The sequence below is a fragment of the Bombyx mandarina genome, chromosome 01 (assembly GCF_030267445.1).
Source record: "Bombyx mandarina strain Sakado chromosome 01, ASM3026744v2".
NCBI classification, from domain to species: domain Eukaryota; kingdom Metazoa; phylum Arthropoda; class Insecta; order Lepidoptera; family Bombycidae; genus Bombyx; species Bombyx mandarina.
The window spans coordinates 13,420,632-13,443,684 of NC_143208.1; the positions used below are offsets into that span (position 1 = coordinate 13,420,632).

The following is a 23,053-nucleotide window of genomic DNA, read 5'->3' on the forward strand; positions in this document are numbered from 1 at the left end:
TGTATGTTTCTGACACCTCTTGAATATGAACAACTCTAATGACTTTCACCACTCTATTTTCTAAAAAAAATCGACGACATACAATGAAATAGTGCGGGCTGAGTCAACATTACCGAATTCTTCGATAATATTGGGTGAAACACATTATGACCTACTTTCCGAAAGAGCTATTTGTGTGTCTACTATTTCAATGCAGTCACGACTGTTATGTTTTTATCAAAAACTTATCTTTATCTTTTATGAAAATGAAATAAAAAATAATAAGTTTAAGATATTAAAAACCGAGGAAAGTATATTGTATTGTGCGATCGATTTTTCCTTGCGTACCGAATTTCAATTTAAGTCATTAACCGCGCCGTTTGTCTCGCCAAATGAATTCGTTATTACGTACACACAAATATATTAAATATAATCATTTATGCTTCTGTTTTTATCAGGTGATGTGATTTGACTTGACATTTATTTCATGGTTCAATCGTGGTTTAATCTCATTGTTTATAATAGATTATAATTCATCGAGTGAATACGTCACTGACGTTTATGAATAATTTATCGGCTTTTTAATAATATTTAGGGAATAGACACTTATTTAATGTCTTAAAAATGATTGATGTAATTTATACCAAAGCGCTAACAAGGACACTTAGATATATCTGGTAAGAAAACCTTAATAACAATATATTGTATTGACTGGTAAAAAAAACTTTAATAACAATGTGTATTGTATTTATTGGTTTAAATGTGTTACCAAGTGCTCAGTCGCAAAAGATCTTTGTAATTATAATGCAAATCGAAGACTCCACAAAATTGCTGCTATAAAAACCCTGGAACAACAATTAGGATGAAATTGCAAAAAAAAAAAAAAAAAATTAAAATCTTTAAAATGAACGTTTTGTGACACAATGAAGTTAATATTTCAGAAAAAAAATTTAAAGTCCTTACAAAGTTCTTAAGTGACCAAGATATCTGCAGATAAAAAAAAAAAAAAAAATATGTATTTAGTATCGCCATTTTTTTGTAGCCAATTCTTACATAAATCATACGTCTTGAAGCCGATGTAAAATTCATTGAAAGATACTGTTACATAGATAAATATATAGAAGAGATATGGGTCAAGCTTATAAAACCGTGTTATAAATATTAGGGAAATAAATAGCTTTTTTTCTTACCGTACTGATGGTTTTAAAGTGGAGTTGACGGCGGAGTCCATACGTGCAACGTAAACTTCATCACCCATCTTGAAACATAAGATCAAAGTCTCAATTGTATTTTATAACTGTTATCTCATACTTCAATAGGATATATGACTGCTTTGTAGCGACATAGACAGGATGGTGGTCCCTAACAGTGCGGTATTACAATACGTCATGCCAACGATGTAGGACGGATTTTAGATTGCAACGCTGACCTGTCTCTCTCCGGTCCAAGAATGTCGACGTGGCATTTATGGGTTCCAGTAGGGTGGTGGGTAGGACATAAAAATTACATTAAAAATATAAATAAGAAAATCTAAATGTTCTCAAAACGAGTTCCGCGATCTATGAAAACAAAATTTAGCTAACACATTGGTATTCCATCACAAAATATTTCAAAGACTTTATTATTAGCTTGAATAGCTTAATTAACATATCCGATGCACGATCATTAGGAATGGACGAATTCTTAAAAAACGTGGTGCTTAGCATTTCTTTTCTTTTAATTAACTTTTTAACTGGCCGTTTTTGTATTATTCTAAACAAACCTTTTAAATTTACTAAGTCCCATCGGTTTTTTCGCAAATTCCTCACTTACAAGGGCTGTAAATTATTAAGAAGGTACAATCCGTATTTAATAATGCGTCGCTGACTTCCATTCCAACCTTCATTACGACCACCACATTAGTGAAGGTACAACTGCATGAATGAAAAATTACGAGCAGTAGGATTATTTTAGAAATTAACATAATGGGAGCATCAAGTTGAAATAAAATTGTAGAGAACTAACTCTAAACCAAAACGGCAGAAAAACAAATGTAACTACTTTTTCCTCTGTCCACCCTATGAATAAAAGCTCTGCGTGTTCAGACCACGACAGCGATCCGACAAGTTTGATAATTAAATCTAAACATTGCGATTTACCGAAGCTCCGTTAGTAAATAATTCAAGAGGAATTACTATAAACGATTAGCAAAACTAACTACCTTGTCTAATCCTTATAATTTACTTCAGACTATAAATTCAATCTAACGTTAACGCGCGTGTTCATGCGGAAACGAGTGGGTAAAGCAAGTTAAACATCAACCACGACGATTTCCCTCTCGCGGCCTACACGACGCCGTAATCGAGGCACGAACCGACGGCTATCGATGCCATTTCATCAGTTAATCTCACTAATGCTGCCACGGAATGAAGAGCTCTAAATCATTACTGCTAAAACTCAAAATCAACCATACGAGAAACGGTATAATGTACGACGCGCTCGGCCCGTTTTACTCGAACGTATTAAAAATACCGCAGTGTTTCGGGTCACAAATTTACACTGTGTATGAATGCTGGCTAATAAACATAGAGTCCTAATGAGCTTCGACTTTTAGATATAGACTTAAATTCTAAGACAAAGAACTGAAGCAAAGTAATATGATAAACGTATAGAATACAGTATCACTGATATTATCTAAATGCACGCGGGATTTGAATGCAGTTTTAAATTGAGTTTTCAACAATTTTGATTGATTTCATATTATTGTTGATTCTATTCTTCTCTTACTGTATTTATTTATACAAATATCACATTAATCTGTACCGAATTTTTTGTCTCATTGCAGTGTCTTTGTTTACTTTATCTCCAAAGCATATGTTTATATATAAACTTGGAACAAAAATTTTGTTTTTATTTCATTCAACTAGGTATACAAATAAGTGCGTCTATTGTTACAAGTTCACATTACCGCGAAAATACATACATACGTATGTATGTTATTCCTTATTGTAAACGAAAGTGTTCTCAATGCCGCTCCCCAGATGCTTCAGTTTTGAAAAAAAAAATGGTTAGAAATTAGTTTACTCCAGAGCGGCCGCGGCGAATGTTATGACGAGCTTACTGAGGGATATCAAAATGTAATGACTGACGGTGTTGCTTTATAACGCCATCATGTTAACAGGCCGGAAACAAGAACAATTAAGAAAATACATCGCTTCGATCAATTTAAATGGTTCCAAAATGAATACTAACTTAAAGATAGGCTTGGCTGGTGTCAATCGCAGCATTGATGACGCCATGCGCGTATTTGAAAAACAAAAAGAATTTAAACTCTTAATTATTTATTCAAATTATATTTTAGTCGGTTAAAGTAATGAAATATGGTAGTATTAATGAAATTGACCTCGTCTACGGGCTGCCAATTAATAAACGAGAAAACTCATATCGTACCGCCTTATTAGTGACGCAGTAATTAAATCGGCAAAAAGCCATATTTGATGAAGCTGTGTCTTTTTATTTGCCTGTTTGTATAAGTAAACGTATGATAAATAAATATTAAATATAATAATGCATTCAAATAAAGATATTCGTGTCATTGATACATTATAGAATTTACTGCTTGAATTAAAAAAACGGTCAAATTATTACTTAATCATTAACCGACATTCCAGCTTGAAATATAAATAAACGGCCGCTGAGTTTCTCACCGGATCTTCTCAGAGGGCCGCGATTCCGATCCGGTAGTAGATGTATCCGCGAAGCAGGTGCCCTTGAGCTGTTAGGTTTCCTTCACAGGCCCTCGGCAGCTGTTACCAAATCCCACTCCTCCTTGCCGAGCCCGTGCTCATCCTCCTGTACTGGGGAAACTCGAAAGGTCACCAGTAATGCCTCCTTCATAAAAAATTAAATAAATCAACAATTAATATGTCATGAAAAAAATTGCGGATTATGAAAAACATAACGAAAATTAGTTGTTAATTTCATGGTTGTAATTATGAAAACAAAATTACTTAGCTGCTAGCCGCACAATTATGTTCGAATTAGATGAAAAAAAAATGCATATTTTCCTTCTTTTTGATTCACTCCTTCTATAGGTTGATTAATAAACATCACACTGTTCATTGCGCGATCAATTATGTAATTTGTATTATAATACATATCGTTTTTAAAATAACCGTCGTTTAAAATAATATATTTTAATAAAAACTTATAAATAAATATAAATAATAATAATTATAAAATTTATATCGCCTAACGAACACTACAACAATCATTAATATCTATCTTATCGATCAATATATAAATGTGAAAGTATGCTATTTAATTTTATTTTATTTGGTGCTTTTAACTTATTTGTCTTTTCCTTTTCGTTTCCGTCTTGTTAAAAATTGAAAATTGTTTTACATTTGTTCACGCAGGTCATTTGCTATGGAGCATTTCTATATCAATCGTTGAAAAGATTGTTTTCGCAACATGTTTCAAACGTGTGACGTGCCCTAGACTTTAACAGTATAAAATGGCACACACCGAGATCGGCACCCTGTCGGCTACTCATTCTCCAGTTTCTGTGAGAGCGGAGCCTCATGTAAGTGCTTATTTGTGACAGTGATCCCCTCAGTGCCATAGGCCACACCGCTTGTCAAAATAAACTACTTGTGCACCGTATCCTATAGTGCTCATTTTCACATCCTTACTTTTTTATCTTCTTTGTTTTTCAAGCAATTCATCTGCGACTCCAGCCGAATAAAGCTGTAACGAATGTGGAGTGTGAGCTGTGACGTAGTGAGTGAGTTATGCACAGCATATGAAACCTCGCTGGCAAAGTGCCACGTCGCACGCGCTCTCTACATTCAAGTTTAATTTTTCTAGCACGCTCTTCATTGTTTAAGTACATATCCTTGATTTAAGCGCTCTGTGATTTCAAACATAAATCATGCTTATTAGAAACATCTTATTTCTGTAGATAACCATGTAAAATTAGTAAGGTATTGCTTATTATTTCTCTATCAATTTATCTTCATCCTGTTGCATGCTTTGTTGAGCATTAGAAATTTAAATATGTGGGTAATTGTCTCGTCGAAGGAAACAGCAAAATTATGAAAGGTGTGCAATGATTCTATCTACTATACCCCAGTAATAATTTTATTCTTCGAAAGCAACGTCATTACGCCTATACATAAAATTTCTTATACGATGTTAGAATTTTTTTTAAAAGTATTGGGAATAAGCCAAACCACTCGAATACTATGTTCCTTTTATATAAACGTGACGTTGTCATTCTACAGTATTTTTGTTTTATCAAAAACCTTTTCACCTGAATTAACGATTTCCCGACCTGCTTCAATGTCGGAGTCCGAGATTAGACTAGACAATATATTTTTGCTAGTGACGGACATATCCACGTAAATAGACATACAATAAACACGTCAAAGGTTTGAGGGATATTGTATGTTGTTATGGTATTTGCGACGAAAAAAGAACGGTCAATTCATATCTACATGCATATAATATATAAAACGCAATGCATACAATACAAGAGATAATATCACAAGAGGTTACTATATCATTTAATGAAGAAGACAATAGTTGTAGGTCACAAGGCCAATGGGAATATTTTCTTAGGTAACTAATATTCATGCATCAAAGGGGTTAAAGCCAATCAGACGGAAAAAACGACAGTAATATGTAATTAGGCATTAGGCATAAGTTCTTAAGGCATAAATGGGATCTAGTGTTCAATAATTTGTGACTTCATTCAACATTATAAACGATAAAGTTGTTCTTCAGTGCAACTATAATTAAAGTTAATGAGTTTGCCAAGTAATAGTCGTCAGGATAAATTTATGATTCAGATTCTTCGAGATATCTTCCATCCTTTTTCATTAGCATACTGTGCTTTTTTTTTTCTTGATAAATCTCTGCCTCTCAATCTATTCTGAGTACCGATGGAAAAGCGTGTTCTAAGCCCATACAAGTTCGCACAGGTCACACTACAGCCCTGCCGCGGGGCAATCATGCGTTCCGACTTGAAGGGTACAATTGCCGCGATTCTAATCTAGTTGAAACCTCGACCTCATACCTCAAGGTGAGAGTTGGCATTCACGCTTTAGTGTCTTTGAGTTCTTGTTAGTCATTATATAATCATAAACATGTTCAAAAAACACACTTTCTGCTACAACACAAGATATTGTGACGAGGGCTTTTGTTGAGAGATCATTAAATATGCAATGAAGGTGTCATCTTTAGACATTAATAAGATCGCTGAAAAGGGCCTATATATTCGGTTGTTGTAAGTCATTAAATGTCAAATATAAAGGGCACTCGGTAATAAGGTCAACATTACATCGATAGTGATGTATACAGAGAGCTTCGTGCCATCATTTTCACCATCGATCATCGATCATTATGGAAGTTTCTAAACTAGCCCAACAAAACTATCGTACGTTTTTTTCTTCATTAATATAGATTTACGAGTTTTAAATTTAAAACCATTGATTTTTTTGTAAACTCGTAACATTGCTACATAATGGATTCGATCTTAAAATGAACATAATAATAACATATTTTATATATGAATAATATTATAAAAAAATAGAAGTACAGTATATAATAATTTTAAATGTTTCATATAAGTTGAAGTCGTCATGGCCTAAAGGATAAGACGTCCGGTGCATTTGTGTTGAGCGATGCACCGGTGTTCGAATCTCAGGCGGGTACCAATTTTTCTAATGAAATATAATACGTACCTACTCAACAAATGTTCACGATTGACTTCTACGGTGAAGGAATAACATCTTGTAATAAAAATCAAACCCGCAAAATTATAATTTGCCTAATTACTGGTGGTAGGACCTCTTGTAGTCCGTACCACCACCCTGCCTATTTCTGCCGTGAAGCAGTAATGCGTTTCGGTTTGAAGGGCGGGGCGGCCATTGTAACTATACTGAGACCTTATAACTTATATCTCAAGGTGAGTAGCGCATTTACGTGGTAGATGTCTATGGGCTCCAATAACCACTTAACGCCAGGTGGACTGTGAGCTTGTCCACCCATCTAAGCAATAAAAAAAGAAAGGTACTAGTTTTATTAATTTACATAGTCAATGTAGCGCGAACCTCAGACATTTAATAGCCACAGTTTTTAACTACAATTTTACGTCCTGATTAATTACTTTTGTTTGGTAATTTATCTAATAATCTTCTGCAATCATAGTAACTACCTATTTGATGCTTCGGAAGTCATATATAATAAAACCAGCAAAAATCTAATCGTTTATCATATTTTCAATTAATTAAAAAGAGTGCGTGACATATACTTATACATTCATCACATATGTTTCAAAACGATTTTAATCTAATTAATACATTCCAGCTAAGTAATAAGTCGTCGTTTCGAAGTTTTTGCTCTCCCATGTAATAAAAAGTAATAAAATGAAATCGCATCATGTAATTATTATTATTATTATTAATTCTTTATTTCAGTTTTGTTTTTTAAAACCATAACATTTTGTTAGTAGTAATTACTTATATCTATGTTAGTGACTTAAAAAATCTAACACATAACTCTCATTATATATATACATTTTAAACCATTACATTTATTATTTTATTTTTTTCTCCTTCCAAGTGCCTAATGCAAAGGCTATTGATCAGCAGTCCCTCGATCTTGCTCGATATGATTCTCAAAAGACTGTTGCCTTTTTTTTTTTTTTTTTTTTTTTTTTTTTTTTTTTTTTTTTTTTTTTTTTTTTTTTTTTTTTTTTTTTTTTTCTTTCCTACCTAAGCTGAGAGCCTTGAGAGGCTATGTCAGCGTAACCCTAACTTTAGTAGGTGAGCTCACGGGGCTCAAACCTGACGATGTTGCTAACACGAACCCTAGCAAGAGTCGTGCTTCGCAGAATCTACCACCGGATCGGAAACGCGACCCACTGAGAAGATCCGGCGAGAAACTCAGTGGGCTGTGTCTGAGAGTTAATTTACTCGTCGAGCCCTTCGTCGCAAGCGACGGGTTCGACGAGAACGGTGACCGGTGCTTGAAGTACCTAAAAGCACCGTTAGTGGATCGGGAGGATCCGAGATAACGTGTTTTGGGCGACGTCGACTGCTTTCCATTCTGTCCGCAGGATCGGGAATGTAGTTACCGGCGGCCACGATGAGAGGGTTCTCGTGTCGTGCCGCTTTATCGAAGTGGAGACTGTTGCCACTGTCACGAACTCGACATGAATTAATGAGAACGTTAACAAAATTATGACCCTTGTACGAACGATAATAAAAGCACCCCAATAACCAACCAGAAAGATGTGCTTTTTTCGGCGTTCGCTTGCTTTCTTCATAATACGTTTTGGTATTATTTATGAATATAGTGCAATAAAAATCAATTAGGGTTAGCAAATTAGTCTTTTAGTTTGAATTAATGAACTACGATTATTTCGATTTGTCCATAACATTCCGTATTCGATAAAAAAAAAATTTGTAGGCTTCAGTGTAAATAATTAATGTAATCTATACTAATTTAAAAATCTATAGTGATTTTTACGGATGTTCCGTTATAACTACTGAATCATGCATACGATTGACTTGAAACTTTGTATCCATATACAAAATACATGTACTTAATGGATAGGCTAATATTTATATGAGTGTTGGACTCCTACACCAGTTGCGGGGGCGTTAATGATGAGAATCTTTGTGGGGGTAGGAAATAATAATGTTAATTTTAAATGCCCAGCGAAGCGGACGGGTACAGCTATAGTTGTAACTGACAAATAAAATCGCTTTATAAAAACTCGACGCGGTGAGAACGTTATTGCATTGACATTATTTGTATGAAACTTTTAAATCCGAATAAGGCTCAGTCATAACTTTTAATGGGTGCAGCCAATAGACTAATAACATAAAAGTTTGTGCGAATGGATGGATTTTTGTTACTCTTTCATGCAGAAACTACTCAATCAATGATACTGACAGTGAACCGAGATCGTGCTTCACTAATACGTTAATTCAAAAGAGAAAGTAGTAAAAAATTAATAAATAATAGTTTAAAAAAACTAACAAAATACGCATCTATAGAAAATCCAACAAAAAAATAGAAGCGTTAGTTTTTTTAAACTATTTTTTATTTTTTAATTATTAGTTGAAATTCAATTTTCTCAAAAAAAAATTCAAAATTTTTGTTTTTAAATATTGAATTGTCATCGTCCTTAATAAGTATACCAAATTTCGACGTTTTGAAGGGGGTCAAAATTATGTTCAAAGATTCCATTACAAACATACATACGTCAGAAGCTAAAATCGTATTAATAGGCATTTGTAGGCTGCGGCTTGGCTCTGCCCCGGACATTGCTGAAGTCTATGGGCGACGGTAACCACTCACCATCAGGTGGGCCGTGCGCTCGTCTGCCTACAAGGGCAATAAAAAAAAAAATAATAATAATAAAGAAACTCGTCTACTTGCTAATTGTATGAAAAACAATGATTTAAACTACTAGGGCCCCCCTTCCTATCGTACGAATATCAAGTTTATTCACAATCGGATGAATGTTTTTTTGCCTTTTTATGCAGACGAGCTTACGACCCACTTGATGGTGAGTGGTTACCGTCGCTCATGGATGTCATCAATCCCATAGCCTCAGTCAAGTCCTATCCCAATCAAGCTGTCTACCACTGAGTACTCTGCACAAACCCCGTTTGCAGAAAGACATTTTTTAACACTTAGGAAACACCGTAGAGGAGAATTCATTCCAGATGCGTTTGAGACCTATACTTATAAATGCAGTGGCGACGAACGCAGGGGTTCAAAATAGACGGTAGTCATAAAATTATTCGCAATCGGCAACTTATCGACATTATGAATTACATGAGCGAGTTTCTATTGGCCATTTGCTTCGGCGTAATCGAACTAACAGAAATGTTTTATTTACTTGATTTAGACTGTAAAGTGGAAATGGACAGTTTCGCATGTCCGAATGTAGTGGCAATTAATCTTTATTTACATTTTGTAGATCCGCAATGTACAGCAAAGTCTGCACGACTTTCTCTTCGTTTTTTTCTGAAACCGTAGATGCAACGCGTTCTTTTTTTCGTTTAAAAGCGCGCAACGCATATACTTTAGCTATAAAAAGTATTTAAATTAGCAGAAATTGGAGACACAAAATCGGATATCCGTGGTATGAATCAATTTGAACATTTCAAATTGTATTTCGTTCTATTGAATATTGTAGTTTGATATCGATGTAGAGATTTTTTGGATTAAAAAAATGCATAATAGTACAGTCTAGAAAACGAGACCTTAAGAAATAAAAGTGTTTCCAAAAAGAACAATCGATTTTGGCTGGTGTTGAGACATGGGACATGAAATAGGACAAACATTTCAGAAGCTAAAATAGCTAATATGTATAACAAACAATATAATAGAACAATCAGCTCTCCAATAAAATAATACTAAACTACCACTAATTAGTAATATCCCAATAAAAAGCGGTGGCGTTAATTTTATATTCATATTATTTTTTGCTACATATAAACTTTTGCTGCCCGCTGTACCTATATATATTTAATTAGAGTAATTTGTATTATTTTGTATTAAGACAAACGCAACCGAAGAACGATGCTAGAATAACTCACGGCTGTGGTATATATGACAAAAGTATGATTCTAAGTTCAAAGCAATGGATTTTTATGTTCGAAACATGTATTGCCGAAGCATGTCTTATCTGTTTCCAGTACTAATGGTACAGGGAAGAAGGAGCCTAGCTTCGGGTTGTTGAGTGTGAAACATTTAATTTTAATTTACTTTATTCGGTGCTGTTCGCAAACCGGTCTGACACTACAATACTTTGGATTACTTTTTTGGAACGAAGTTCCTTATGGGACGATGCGGAGGGGTACCCTAACCGGGAAAAAGCGTCCGTAACGTAAGATTTTTATTAGTAATGCACACAGTGTACGACCTAACTTTGTAATAACGTACAAAAAATTACATATTTTTATTATATATCTTTTATAAATCATTGTGAATAAAATAAAGTTGATAACTTTGTAAAGTAGTTTTTTTTTTATCAGTAAAAAAATCATAATAAAAAATGTATACCCGTATAATTATTTTCTGTATACCTCGAATAGAACTTAAAATTAATATTTTTGTAATAAGGAGCTTCGTTCCTATCCGGTGTCCCTCGACACCACACATCTTTTTGATTTTTAAAATCCTTAAACACTCATACAGATATTTTTATGGTTTTTTTGTATCTCTTTTTATGTATATCTCCAAAGTGACGATCAGATATCGAAGCTGATTGATTAAAAAAAAAAGGTAAAAAGTAAATTTAAATTTAATTCTAATTAACAATCGTTTCTCGAACATTCCATTAAATTAAGTCAAAATCTTAAAATATAGATGAATATTCAGTTTGCTTTGATTTAACAAAAGTCACCCTAGTTGATCTCCGTCTTTGTGGACCCTAATTTATAATTAATGAAGATAAAACTTAATTAATTTTATTTTCATGGTATTCCACGCAGATTATCTTCAGTATGTATTCATAGCATATTTAGACGGTATTACGAAAGATTATGCTTAAAAAGTTTTTTTAAAGATTTCCCAAATCATACCTAAGGACAATAATACGAGTATGCATCAATATGATAACTAGATTTGCGGTCGTCGAGTAAATTAACCCTCAGACACAGCCCACTGAGTTTCTCGCCGGATCTTCTCAGTGGGTCGCGTTTCCGATCCGATGGTAGATTCTGCGAAGCACGGCTCTTGCCATGGTTCGTGTTAGCAACGTCGTCAGGTTTGAGCCCCGTGAGCTTACCTACTAGTTAATGCGACGCTGATATAGCATTTCAAGGCTCTCAGCTTAGGTAGGAACAAAAAAAAGCCGTTAACATTAATAATATCCAATGAGCCTCGAAGAATAATACTCTAGCTAGTAAAACACTACAACCCTAATTCATATGAGACAGTAATGAGAGGAGTTAACGGCATGACAATGAGGCGCGGCCCTCACTTGGCTTAGTCAGCGTAATTTAAAGACGTCGCTGACGTGTTGTGCATTCAAGAGATGTACTAATGAAGAGCTTGAGAGTCAGGAAGTGAACACCACAGTGAAACTAAAGTTTTTAATGGGACCGGCTCATTAGCGATCAAGATATTAAAATGACCTCAATATTAACCTAAATAACAAAAGTTCCATTAGAATTCAACGCATTATATTTTATAGTGGTAATTATTTACAAAATACCGTCTGAGGATGTGTATTGTTCCGTAGTCAGCTCTTCTGTATAGTTGGATTACATCCCGTTTTACCGTATGGATAAGGAAATTGTATTCAGAATAAAGGACGAAGGAAATGTAAAATGTTTACTTATTGAAACGTGCTTTAAAAATAAAACGTGAATCGAATAATATATTAGTTTGGACAATTTAAGAACTCTACCATTCAATTGTAGAGTTCGTGCAAAAGTTTTTATTTAGAAAGATTTATTAAATGAGAAAGTCTCGTCGCATGTACACAATCGTCGTAAAATTATAATTTTATGACTATTTATTTATTTCAGGCTTCTTACAAACTAACAGTAAAACCAAAATATTTTTTACTGGTGGTGGGACCTCTTAAGTCCGCACGGGTAGGTACCAGCACCCCGCCTATTTCTGCCGTGAAGCACTAATGCGTTTCGATTTGATGGGTGTGGCAGCCTTTGTAACTATACTGAGACCTTAAAACTCATATCTCAAGATGGGTGGCGGCATTCACGTTGTAAATGTTTATGGACTCCGGTAACTACTTAACACCAGGTGGGCTGTGAGCCCGTCCACCCACCAAAGAAATAAAAAAAAAATTTGGTAAGGTAATATTAACTTAAGTAACTTCTAACAACTGATAGACTATTAATGGCAATTGGTGCAATGCTACAGCATTATCTATATTATATTAATACGTGAAGCCAAAACTTTGTGTCCCTTTTTACGAAAATTGCGCGGACGGAGGAGTATGAAATTTTCCACACTTATAGAGAATATAGAGAAGAAGTGTACAATGCTAATATTTTTTTTAAATAATGCATAAAATATACATTAAATCGATAAAAAAAACATTACACACACTACCGTGTATTTGACGCACACACGCATTCATACTATTTATTTATTGTCAAACTTTTGTTCTTGACGTCTGTGGTCAAATTGAAATTAAATTAAATATTGTTTGTCTTTATTAATATTTTTCTATTAGCCTTGACAAAATCTGTGATTATAGAAGTCTTTGAAAATAGAATCATAATAGTGTACAAACTTACAATTTCAATTATTTATAGTCGAATTTCGACTACTGCGGGATCACTAGTTATTAACTAATTAGCGTGTTATTACACCGTATTTTGTTTATTTTATTTGTGTCCTAAGCAGAACTTTTCAAACAGGAACAAATGATACGGCTGTAAGTTTCACCTATTTCTTCAAGTGCTAGATCATATTTATTAATAAGTTATTGAAATATTTTTGAGTTTTTGAGTGGTTTGGTATTAAACTTTTATTTTAATTGAAATTGAATAAAACTAATTTAACGTTAACATTATAGGAATTCACATAAATTTTCGAGAACTTTCTAAACCAATTGCTATTCGTTCACACTGACTTACAAACAGAAAGCTGCGAACTAAAAACTGACATATTTACTGTAGTTACATTACATTTTTTAATGTAAAAATGAATTTCTATTCTGTTGCCTGATACAGTTCATTCTAAGCAATAAGACCGCTATTTGTTCCCTTATTTTTAAAGTTTTCTTTTTTTTTACTCTGTGCCACTTCCATGAATTCTAAACTATCAACTGATCACACTGATAATTCATAAGACAAATTCAATAGGGCTGCGTGTAACGAGAAGCAATATATTATTATGTTTCGAATAACAAAACTCGTAAGGTTTGTTTAAACTGGTCAATTTTTTCTTTTCTTTTCTAATATAACTGCCTGTCTCATCTTAGTCTATGAGCTCTCGTTTTGTAGAGCAGACTCAAAATGTTATCAGACCTGGCACGAAAATCAATATGAACTATGTGTAATAATAAGATTTGTGATTTTAGGCGAACTTCGAACTATCGGCCCTACTTACCGAATTCACAAAAAATGGGGTCCCACCTATCAGGGGATTTGCACTCGCCAACATATGCAAAGAAGCCTTCGATTACCTCGTGTGGGCTGAAGAGCCGCCGAATCTGGAACAAGTATACGATTGCAAAAGTGAGTATTAGTTTGACATAAAAATCGCATTAAAATTATTGAAGGGTGGAGCAGACGTTGTAACTATACTTGGGACCTTAGAGCTTATACCTCAAGGTGGATGGCGCATTTACACTGTAGATGTCTATGGGCCCTAGTAACCACTTAGCATCAGGTGGTTTGTGAGCTCGTCCACCCATCAAAGCAATAAAAAAATAAAATAATAATAATAATGAGTCATAAGTGGGGGACTCCTCGGCGAGGCCGAACCGCTCCACTTGAAACTTCTAGTAATGATTCTAAATTTTGTATCAAAAATATCAAGTAACAATTACCGAAGTTTCATAAGTATTGTAATTACGAGACCATCTTAATTTTCTGGTGAATACGACCTCTTTTTGTGTGTGGTAAATTAAATAATTATTTTCAAAGTTATACCCTAAAATCATTCAGACATTTTTAAAAGTAGCGTTAGGCAGCGGCTTGGAGCGGTAGGCAGCGGCTTATAGCGGTAGGCAGCGGCTTGGCTCTGCCCCTGGCATTGCTGAAGTCCATGGGCGACGGTAACCACGCACCATTAGGTGGGCCGTATGCTCGTCTGCCTTCAAAGGCAATAAAAAAAAAAGTTTTATTTAGATTTTAGTCGGTATCTGAAATGAAACGAAACTGGTATGTATTTTAAGTAATTCACTTTTTATAATGCCGAGGAAATTAATTAATTATATGGGTCCAATATAATTTTTACACCAAATGTCAAAATTTTGCTTGGATCAGATTATTATAAATAATTTAGAAAGGCTGTAATAACTGTAATTCCTGAAAAGAGTAATAAATTGCTTAATGCAATACAAGCAATTATAAACTTAATATGCAATGCTAGTGATGGTCTCTAGTGCCAATATTTGAACTAACCCAGAATGCGTCTAGTTGTATAATAAAATAACAATGAATGTGCTAATTTTGGTGAGCTAAAAAATATTCGATAATGCGCTCAACTTTAAATTCATTCACATTAATTAATTTTTTTTCAACAAACAGAAGTTTTTTTTTTTAATCAATTAGTATACTGTTTTAATATTGATTTAAAGCTTTATAGGTCTGTCAAATAATGGTGCTGAAGTAAATCACAATATGTCTTAGGATTTAACTATGTGATGCTGAATTTTAATGCGATGTGGTCAGTAAACAAATTCAAAGAAAATATTACTAAAATCGAAAAACTTTATACTGACTACCCTGCCTATTTCTGCCGTGAAGCAGTAATGCGTTTCGGTCTAAAGGGTGGGGCAACCGTTGTAACTAATACTGAGATTTTAGAATTTATATCTCAAGGTGGTGGCCCATTTACGTTGTAGATGTCTATGGACTCCAGTAACCTCTTAACACCAGGTGGGCTGTGAGGTCGTCCACCCATCTAAGCAATAAAAATAATAATAAAAACTTTATGCGCCAATCTATCAACATCTTTATTCTAAGCGTTTAGGGGCATTTTCATATTAAAGTATGTAGCACTGGGAGCACGTAGATGTGTGGCGTGTAGTTATTCAGAATTTCTTTGGTAAGTGCCTTCTGAATATATTATAGGTAAGGCCAATCGTTTCTAACTGAAAACGCGCATTAGCCTTTTCGTGTATGCCCGTCCTTTCAGGGTTCGTATTCTGCAGCTGTAACTGTACGAACTCTGGAGCCTAAGCGGTTCCTTAATAACAGAGCCAAATACATATTTAGATTTTTTTATTAAATGTACCGTTTAGAAGAATAGAACCACTCGAGTTTTATTGAACCATTTTCCACACAACATTGAATATATTGTAAGACGTTCGCCAACGTACCAGCGTCCTGTGTTTGCGGCATTTTATTCAGGATAGCCATTAAAAAATGCCGCAAAAATTGTAGTGTCGAGGCAACATACATGTAAAACGTAAATTGATTGATTTAAAACAAAACAATTTTTTTTTATATTGCTCAGATGGGTGGACGAGCTCACAGCCCACCTGGTGTTAAGTAGTCACTGGAGCCCATATACATCTACAACGTAAATGTGCCACCCACCTTGAGATATAAGTACTAAGATCTCAGTATAGTTACCACGGCTACCCCACCCTTCGAACCGAAACGCATTGCTGCTTCACGACAGAAACAGGCGGGGTGATGGTACCTACCCGTGCGAACTCACAAGAGGTCCTACCACCAGTAAAAAATTAATCTATACAACACAGTCTGGGATTTCTTTGAAATTTTCGCTTCCATTGAAAGTTCTATAATAGAATTTGTTCATTTTTACTCAAGCAATAGCGAGAGCCAATGTAGAAATCAACACTTTAAATGCTTACCTAAGTACGTTAACACAAAAATACGTAATACATCACGTGAATGTGGTAAGGAGTTTGTTTTTATTACCACAGACGGGCGGCCAAGCTCATAACCCACTTGATGTAAAATTATAAGCGGGGCTCGTAGATAATAGAGCGTGAAAGCTGTCTTTTTTTAGATATGACGTCAAGTTCGAGTTGCATTATAATAACGTGCCGCCCTTTAGACCGGGAAGGGTTCCTCGCTGCAGAAGTATATCGGAAAATACCGGTTCATGCCGGCTCACAACTTACCCTTAACGCAATAGTATCGCTGTTAGAGTTCGATTCTCAATCGAAATCAGTCTTCGTGAAAGTTATATTTTATCGGTTCTAGATATATCGTTTTGGCCTTGTATATGTTCTACTCGAAACACTTAAACAGTTCTAGGTTAGATCTCCTTGTTGTAGAGTTCAAATGTATGTAGTGACGGACGATGCAATACTCATATCTTCTAAATAATGAATCGTCTGAGCATAAAATCAATGAGATCAATGATCAAGAGCGTTTTGTCAGAAGCCACTTATCTTATAATAAAGCCTTTTCGTCTTTCTGTGCAGGCCCAAAATCAAGATTACATTTTCATTCATTCTAAACGAAAACGCTCAATCCAGAGATATATTTTTCATTTTGAGACACGCTTTTATGAACGACTAAAATTTATCGAGCACTTTTAATGGTAAATTTCGGTGGTTATTTGTAGAAGGGCAATACTTCGTCGCAAAAACGGCTAAGACAGGGTCACCGACTTTGACAGCAAAAATACCGACGAATTAATTCGTTCGTGTAACTTAAGCGAATGCTTTAATCCACAAACGGATTTTCTTTAACTTACCTCTTTGAATAATGCTCAGCCGTGGGCGTTAATGTACAGCCTTGTTTAATTTTATATAGTACCTGTAGCAGATAGCGGCTCCGTAGCCGTTGTGTACCTACTAGACCTTTCTATTCATGCCTCATAATAAAACTTCAAAGCGTATTACATTCTCTTTACAAAAACAGCATATTTTTTTTGGATTTTACCAAGTATAATACAGTAGTAAAGATGTTTACGAAAAATATTTCATGTTAGAGCTTAGATGTTTGACGACACGCCATTTATTTCTAAACTTTTTCTGTATGTTTTTTTGAATATCGGGGAGAAAATTTGCGATTGGTTGCGTGTTAACTATTTTCACTAAAAACTGAAATACGTATCTCGATACAGCACGACTGAAGCCGAAGTTGTAAGTATAAGATAAGTATTTCTCACAACTAAGTACAAGCAATTTAAACAGAGCACTCTGTGTACTTATATACTGAAAACGTTAGTGAAAAACCCGCCTTTCTTACGTTTTACGTACTCATAATATTTTATACACTTTCTTGCGGAGAGTAAATTGTGCATCAAGTGTAGGTTTTTTTTTTATATTTACATTTTAATATTTATGATCCTGGACGTAATCTGAAGCAAAAACTTTTTACCCCTTTTTACGAAAACTGCGCGGATGGAGGAGTATGAAATTTCCCACACTCATAGAGAATATAAGGAAGGAGTGCAAAATGCTAATATTTTTTTTTAAATTATGCATAAAAAATACATTAAGTTAATAAAAAGAACATTATACACACTACCATATATTTGACACACACACGCATGCATACTATTTGTTTATTGTCAAAGTTTTCTTATTGCTTATAGTCTGTGGTCAAATTGAGCACAGGTCAAATATTGTTTGTATTTATTAATATTTGTCTAAAGTGTAGTCTTGGCGGAATCTGTGATTATAGAAGTATTAGTCTTTGAGAATAGAATCATAATAGTGTACAAACTTATAATTTCAATTAATTATAGTCGGATTTCGACTACCGGGGGACCACTAGTCACAATTAAAATGTAATAAAGTTACATACACATTTGACTTCCGCCGTGAAACAGTAATGCGTTCCAATATGAAGAGTAGAACAGCCATTATACTATACAACTGTGATTTAGACCTCATGTTTCAAGGAGGGTGGCGGTATTCACTTTGTGATGCCTATGGGCTCCGGTCACCACTCAACCTCAGTTGAGAAGTGAGTTTGTTCACCCGTCTAGGCAATTAAAAACAAAATTTCACCCCGGATCAACGGTTTTTTTTATTGCCCGTGTTAGCAGACGAGTATACGGCCCACCTGATGGTAAGTGGTCACCGTCGCTCATGGACGTCAGCAATGCCAGGGGCAGAGCCAAGCCGCTGCCTACCATTATGATTTGAAGCCGTATGATTATGATGCCGATTCCGATGAAACAGGTCCTGTGTAGTTCAGTCCTTAATTAAACCCCCAAGTAGATTAAAATCACGGACAGATTAGGATCACAGTTTTCATACTTTATCTACTTGTCTACTAAGTAATACTGATATTCGGAAATCAAATCTCGTATTTAAGTGAGAGAATAAAGAGCACCTAAGAGACGAGCAATTAATAAACAAAATGATCGTTCTGCCAATCAACTTCAAAGAGCAGAATCTTTCATGAAAGCCCTTTTATATTCTAATCGATTATTCTATTTGATGAACCAAGAGGTATGATTAAATAAAAAGCCATCAATCAGTCCGCAAAATAAATTTTAAGAAAATACAATTAAACTTATACAGTCCTTAATAATATGTAGGTTTGACGTAAACTATTCATACAAACACTGCTAATATTTGGCCATAAACTAATATTAGCGCTGTAATGACGATATTGTAGAATCATTAATTTTTTTGTCTTCATCACTACATAGTATAAAACAAAGTCGCTTTCTCTCTCCCTATATCTGTCTGTCCTTATGTATGCTTAAATCTTTAAAACTACGCAACAGCTTTAGATGTGGTTTTTTAATAGATAGAGTGATTGAAGAGGAAGGTTTATATGTATAATAACATCCATTAAATAGTGGAGAAATCAATAATAAATTACAGTTTCCGAAGCAAAGCGAGGGCGGGTCGCTAGTATTTTATATTTCTTCGAATTATTCGAGTTATTGAGTCGTATGAGGTAATTTGCTATAATCTATCGGCATTCAACAATTTTTAGAGTTCGTGTTAATAAAGGAACACGAATTTCTGCGTATCGAGAATGTATGAATTCGGGTAGAACGAAAGTAAGAAACCTTTTAAAGCATAATGGCTGATTTAACGTTCATTGAAATGAGCAATATTTGTGAGTTTGCATCGATCAAGTTGATTAGGTACACACACGCCAGGTGTTTCGCACGCGAGGCTTTTCGCGTTCTAAACCATCACTAACTATACTTTGAAACGACTTTCTTCGTTTCATTTACACGGAACTTGTAATAATTAACTAAAAACGCGCTATTAACGTGACATAATGGGAATGATAATACAAGATTAAACGATTTCGTGTTCATGAGCCGTGACTTATCACTATTACACGCGTTAATTGTAAACTAGTGATCCTCGAAATTCGACTATAATTAATTGAAATTAAAAGCTAAAACATTCTTATGGTTCTATTGTCAAGCACTATTATATTTCTATAATAATACAGATTTCGCCAAAACTACACTGTAAATAAATAATATTAAAGACAAACAATATTAATCTTTTCTCAATTTGACCACAGACTTTAAGCAATAACAAAAGTTTCACAATTGACACAGTATATTTATATGTATTTGTTGTGTCAAATACATGGTAGTGTGTGTAATGTTTTCTTTATTGATTTGATGTATTTTCAAAGCATAATTTTAAAAAAAATATTAGCGTCATACACTTCTTCTCTATGTTCCCTATAAGTGTGGGAAACATACTCCTCCGTCCGCGCTAATTTCGTAAAAAGGGGTACAAAGTTTTTGCTCCACGTATTAATATATAGATTTTAAACTCGACGACTTATCGTCGGCAAAGTACTCGAATAGCTTGTTGATGATAAGTTGACAAAAGTGTTATTCTGAAACGCGTGCAGCCTTATATTTTAAAATGGTTAGTAAGAGCCGCGCCTTAACCGTATTCCACACGATCTGTCCCCCGGGCCGCCTACTCGACGCTTCGTACATTAATCATCACATTTGCGACACAACATTTACAAATATTGTACAATTTATTTGCCTGGTCTTCTCTGTTTAGAGTGTTTAATAATGTTCCTCGAAACATCTATCGTTTTGGGTGAAAAATCGAAGCATTTCAACACCGAAATCATTCATGAATATTCATTTCGTCTCGTTTATACGAGAATATTTAGGCGCTTGTTGTTCTTGTAACATTATCATGAAACCAAATGTTCAAATACATTTATGATCGTTTCACACGAATGTACTGTGATCAAGTTAAGTGCAAGTCGAAATGTAAGCTAATTGAAATGGAATTAACGCCACGTTGTTTTGTTTTTTCGTGTTTCAAATTCATCGGTACAAACACGACGTAACACTTTAAAAATATTTCATACTAATATTGTAACCAATATTATTTACTAGAAGTTTTGTGAGATTCATTCGGAACCCTGCGTATAAATGTTTCTTTATGAATTCGCCCCGAGCTCTTTATGTAATTTCGTTTCTCATCCCATCGCCCTAGGTGATCATAATTTCTATTTAAATTAATTTGCTAACGGTCAATTATCAACAGTGTATTATCGTTATGTTTAATTTTATTACTGTAATTAAATGCTGACTTAGGATAGAAGTGATAATCAACAGCATATTGTCACAAAATTAAAAATTAATAATACTGCCCTATTTAAAATATACTGCTGGCCACTATGCCTTCCTCAACTTCCGTTTGTAACGCGAATCTTATTATTTTTATTCATCCAAAATTCTGCCTGCGTTTTCCTGCGTTTGTGTCGAACTCATATTTTTAGTGTATACGCCATCGTGATTATATTAAATGGATTATACTACTATTTATTGTTTTAGCGCTGCAGCGCTTTTTAGTTATAATTAAAATATAAACCGAACCATATATTGGTTTCGAGTGACTCCTCTAGTAACTAGTACATTATATCTCGATGGTATACACCTAAGAATCGTGGGGCTCTAAATAAACAATTAAGATGATAATTGCTTAAGTTGAACCCAGACTTAAAATATCAAGCTTAGTGGTGACATTCACGATTTAGTACAATTCGGTAACCGGTTAGCATGAGATGAGCCGTTACTAATAGGCTTTTTAATCTAGTTAATTTTTCATATTATATCAATTTAAAAAAATATTATTCAATTTTACTTTATATTCACGGATTGTAGCTAATATTTGCAAAATAACAGAGTATACTCATATTCACTGGTGGTAGGACCTCTAGTGAGTCTGTACGGGTAGGTACCACCACCCTGCCTATTTCTGCCGTGAAGCAGTAATGCATTTCGGTTTGAAGGGTGGAGTAGCCGTTGTAACTATACTGAGACCTTAGAATTATATCTGAAGGTGGGTGGCGCATTTACGTTGTAGATGTCTATGGGCTCCAGTAACCACTTAACATCAGGTGGGCTGTGAGCTCGTCCACCCATCTAAGCAATAAAAAAAAATAAAAAAAATATTGGTCTCCATTTTTTTATGTATAAAATTGTACAAATAATAACAAAAAAGTACTAACGGAATTTCTTTGCTTTCATTAATATCAAAATACTTTTGGTAACAATTAATTGATTTCGTGTTATTGGTATAAACCTTAATAAACGAAACATACACATTATATAAAATAGTGACCATCTATTACTGACCGTTATATCGTATGGTTCGCTTAACGACCGTGCAATTAATAATAGAAAGCTAATAAAATTAACAGACCTTTAACGAATGTCTGACCGCTGTAAAAATATGCTTCATACATAAAATGACGATAATACCGTACCGTTTATTGCATTTGTGGCTGGTTTTTTTTTCTATATTTACATTCATTATCTATATATATTAAAACGTCAATCAAAAACTTTGTACCCCTTTTTACGAAAATATCGCGGACTGAGAGAGGGATATGAAATTTTCCATATATATAGAGAATATAGAGAAGGAGTGCAGAATGTTAATATTTTTTTAAATTATGCCTAAAAAAGACATTAAATCAATAAAAAAAATATTACACACACTAACATGTATTTGACGTACACACGCATCTAGGCCAATAGAATCATGATAGTGTACAAACTTATAATTTCAATAAATTATAGTCGAATTTCGATTACCGGGGGACCACTAGTTATAGTAAAATCTAGTAAAATTCCATTAATTAATGCCGCTAAAACATCATTCGCTTCCTCTCCCAAGAAAATGTTTGTTATATATTTGAATATGAACATCAAGTCATAATAATCTATTTCGCCTTATTGATCCAAATGATAAGATGCTAGTTGCTCTGACTGATGTACCATGTCTGAATTTTCAGTTGGAGTCAGTATGTTTATACTAGGCTATTTTGTTTCAATTTCTGGTGTACTCCTACTTGACTAGTATCTGTGTATTCGATATCGATAATCCACGATATCGAATATACAACTGTAATATACGTATTGGTATATATTATACGCCAGTAGGAGACTATACGGTCTATATCTGCCG

At 34.3% G+C, this 23,053-nt stretch overlaps 1 protein-coding gene across 5 annotated transcripts in view; it reads left to right on the forward strand.

Annotated features, from left to right (window-relative positions):
* The window catches only part of LOC114245131 (uncharacterized), an 82,023-nt gene that overhangs the window by 36,974 nt on the left and 21,996 nt on the right, over positions 1-23,053 (forward strand). For all 5 annotated transcript variants that reach the window (XM_028177150.2, XM_089730454.1, XM_028177151.2 and 2 more), the window contains exon 5: positions 14,045-14,201. In XM_028177150.2, coding sequence (XP_028032951.2) covers positions 14,045-14,201 — 157 coding nt within the window. The remainder of the gene's footprint in view (positions 1-14,044; positions 14,202-23,053) is intronic.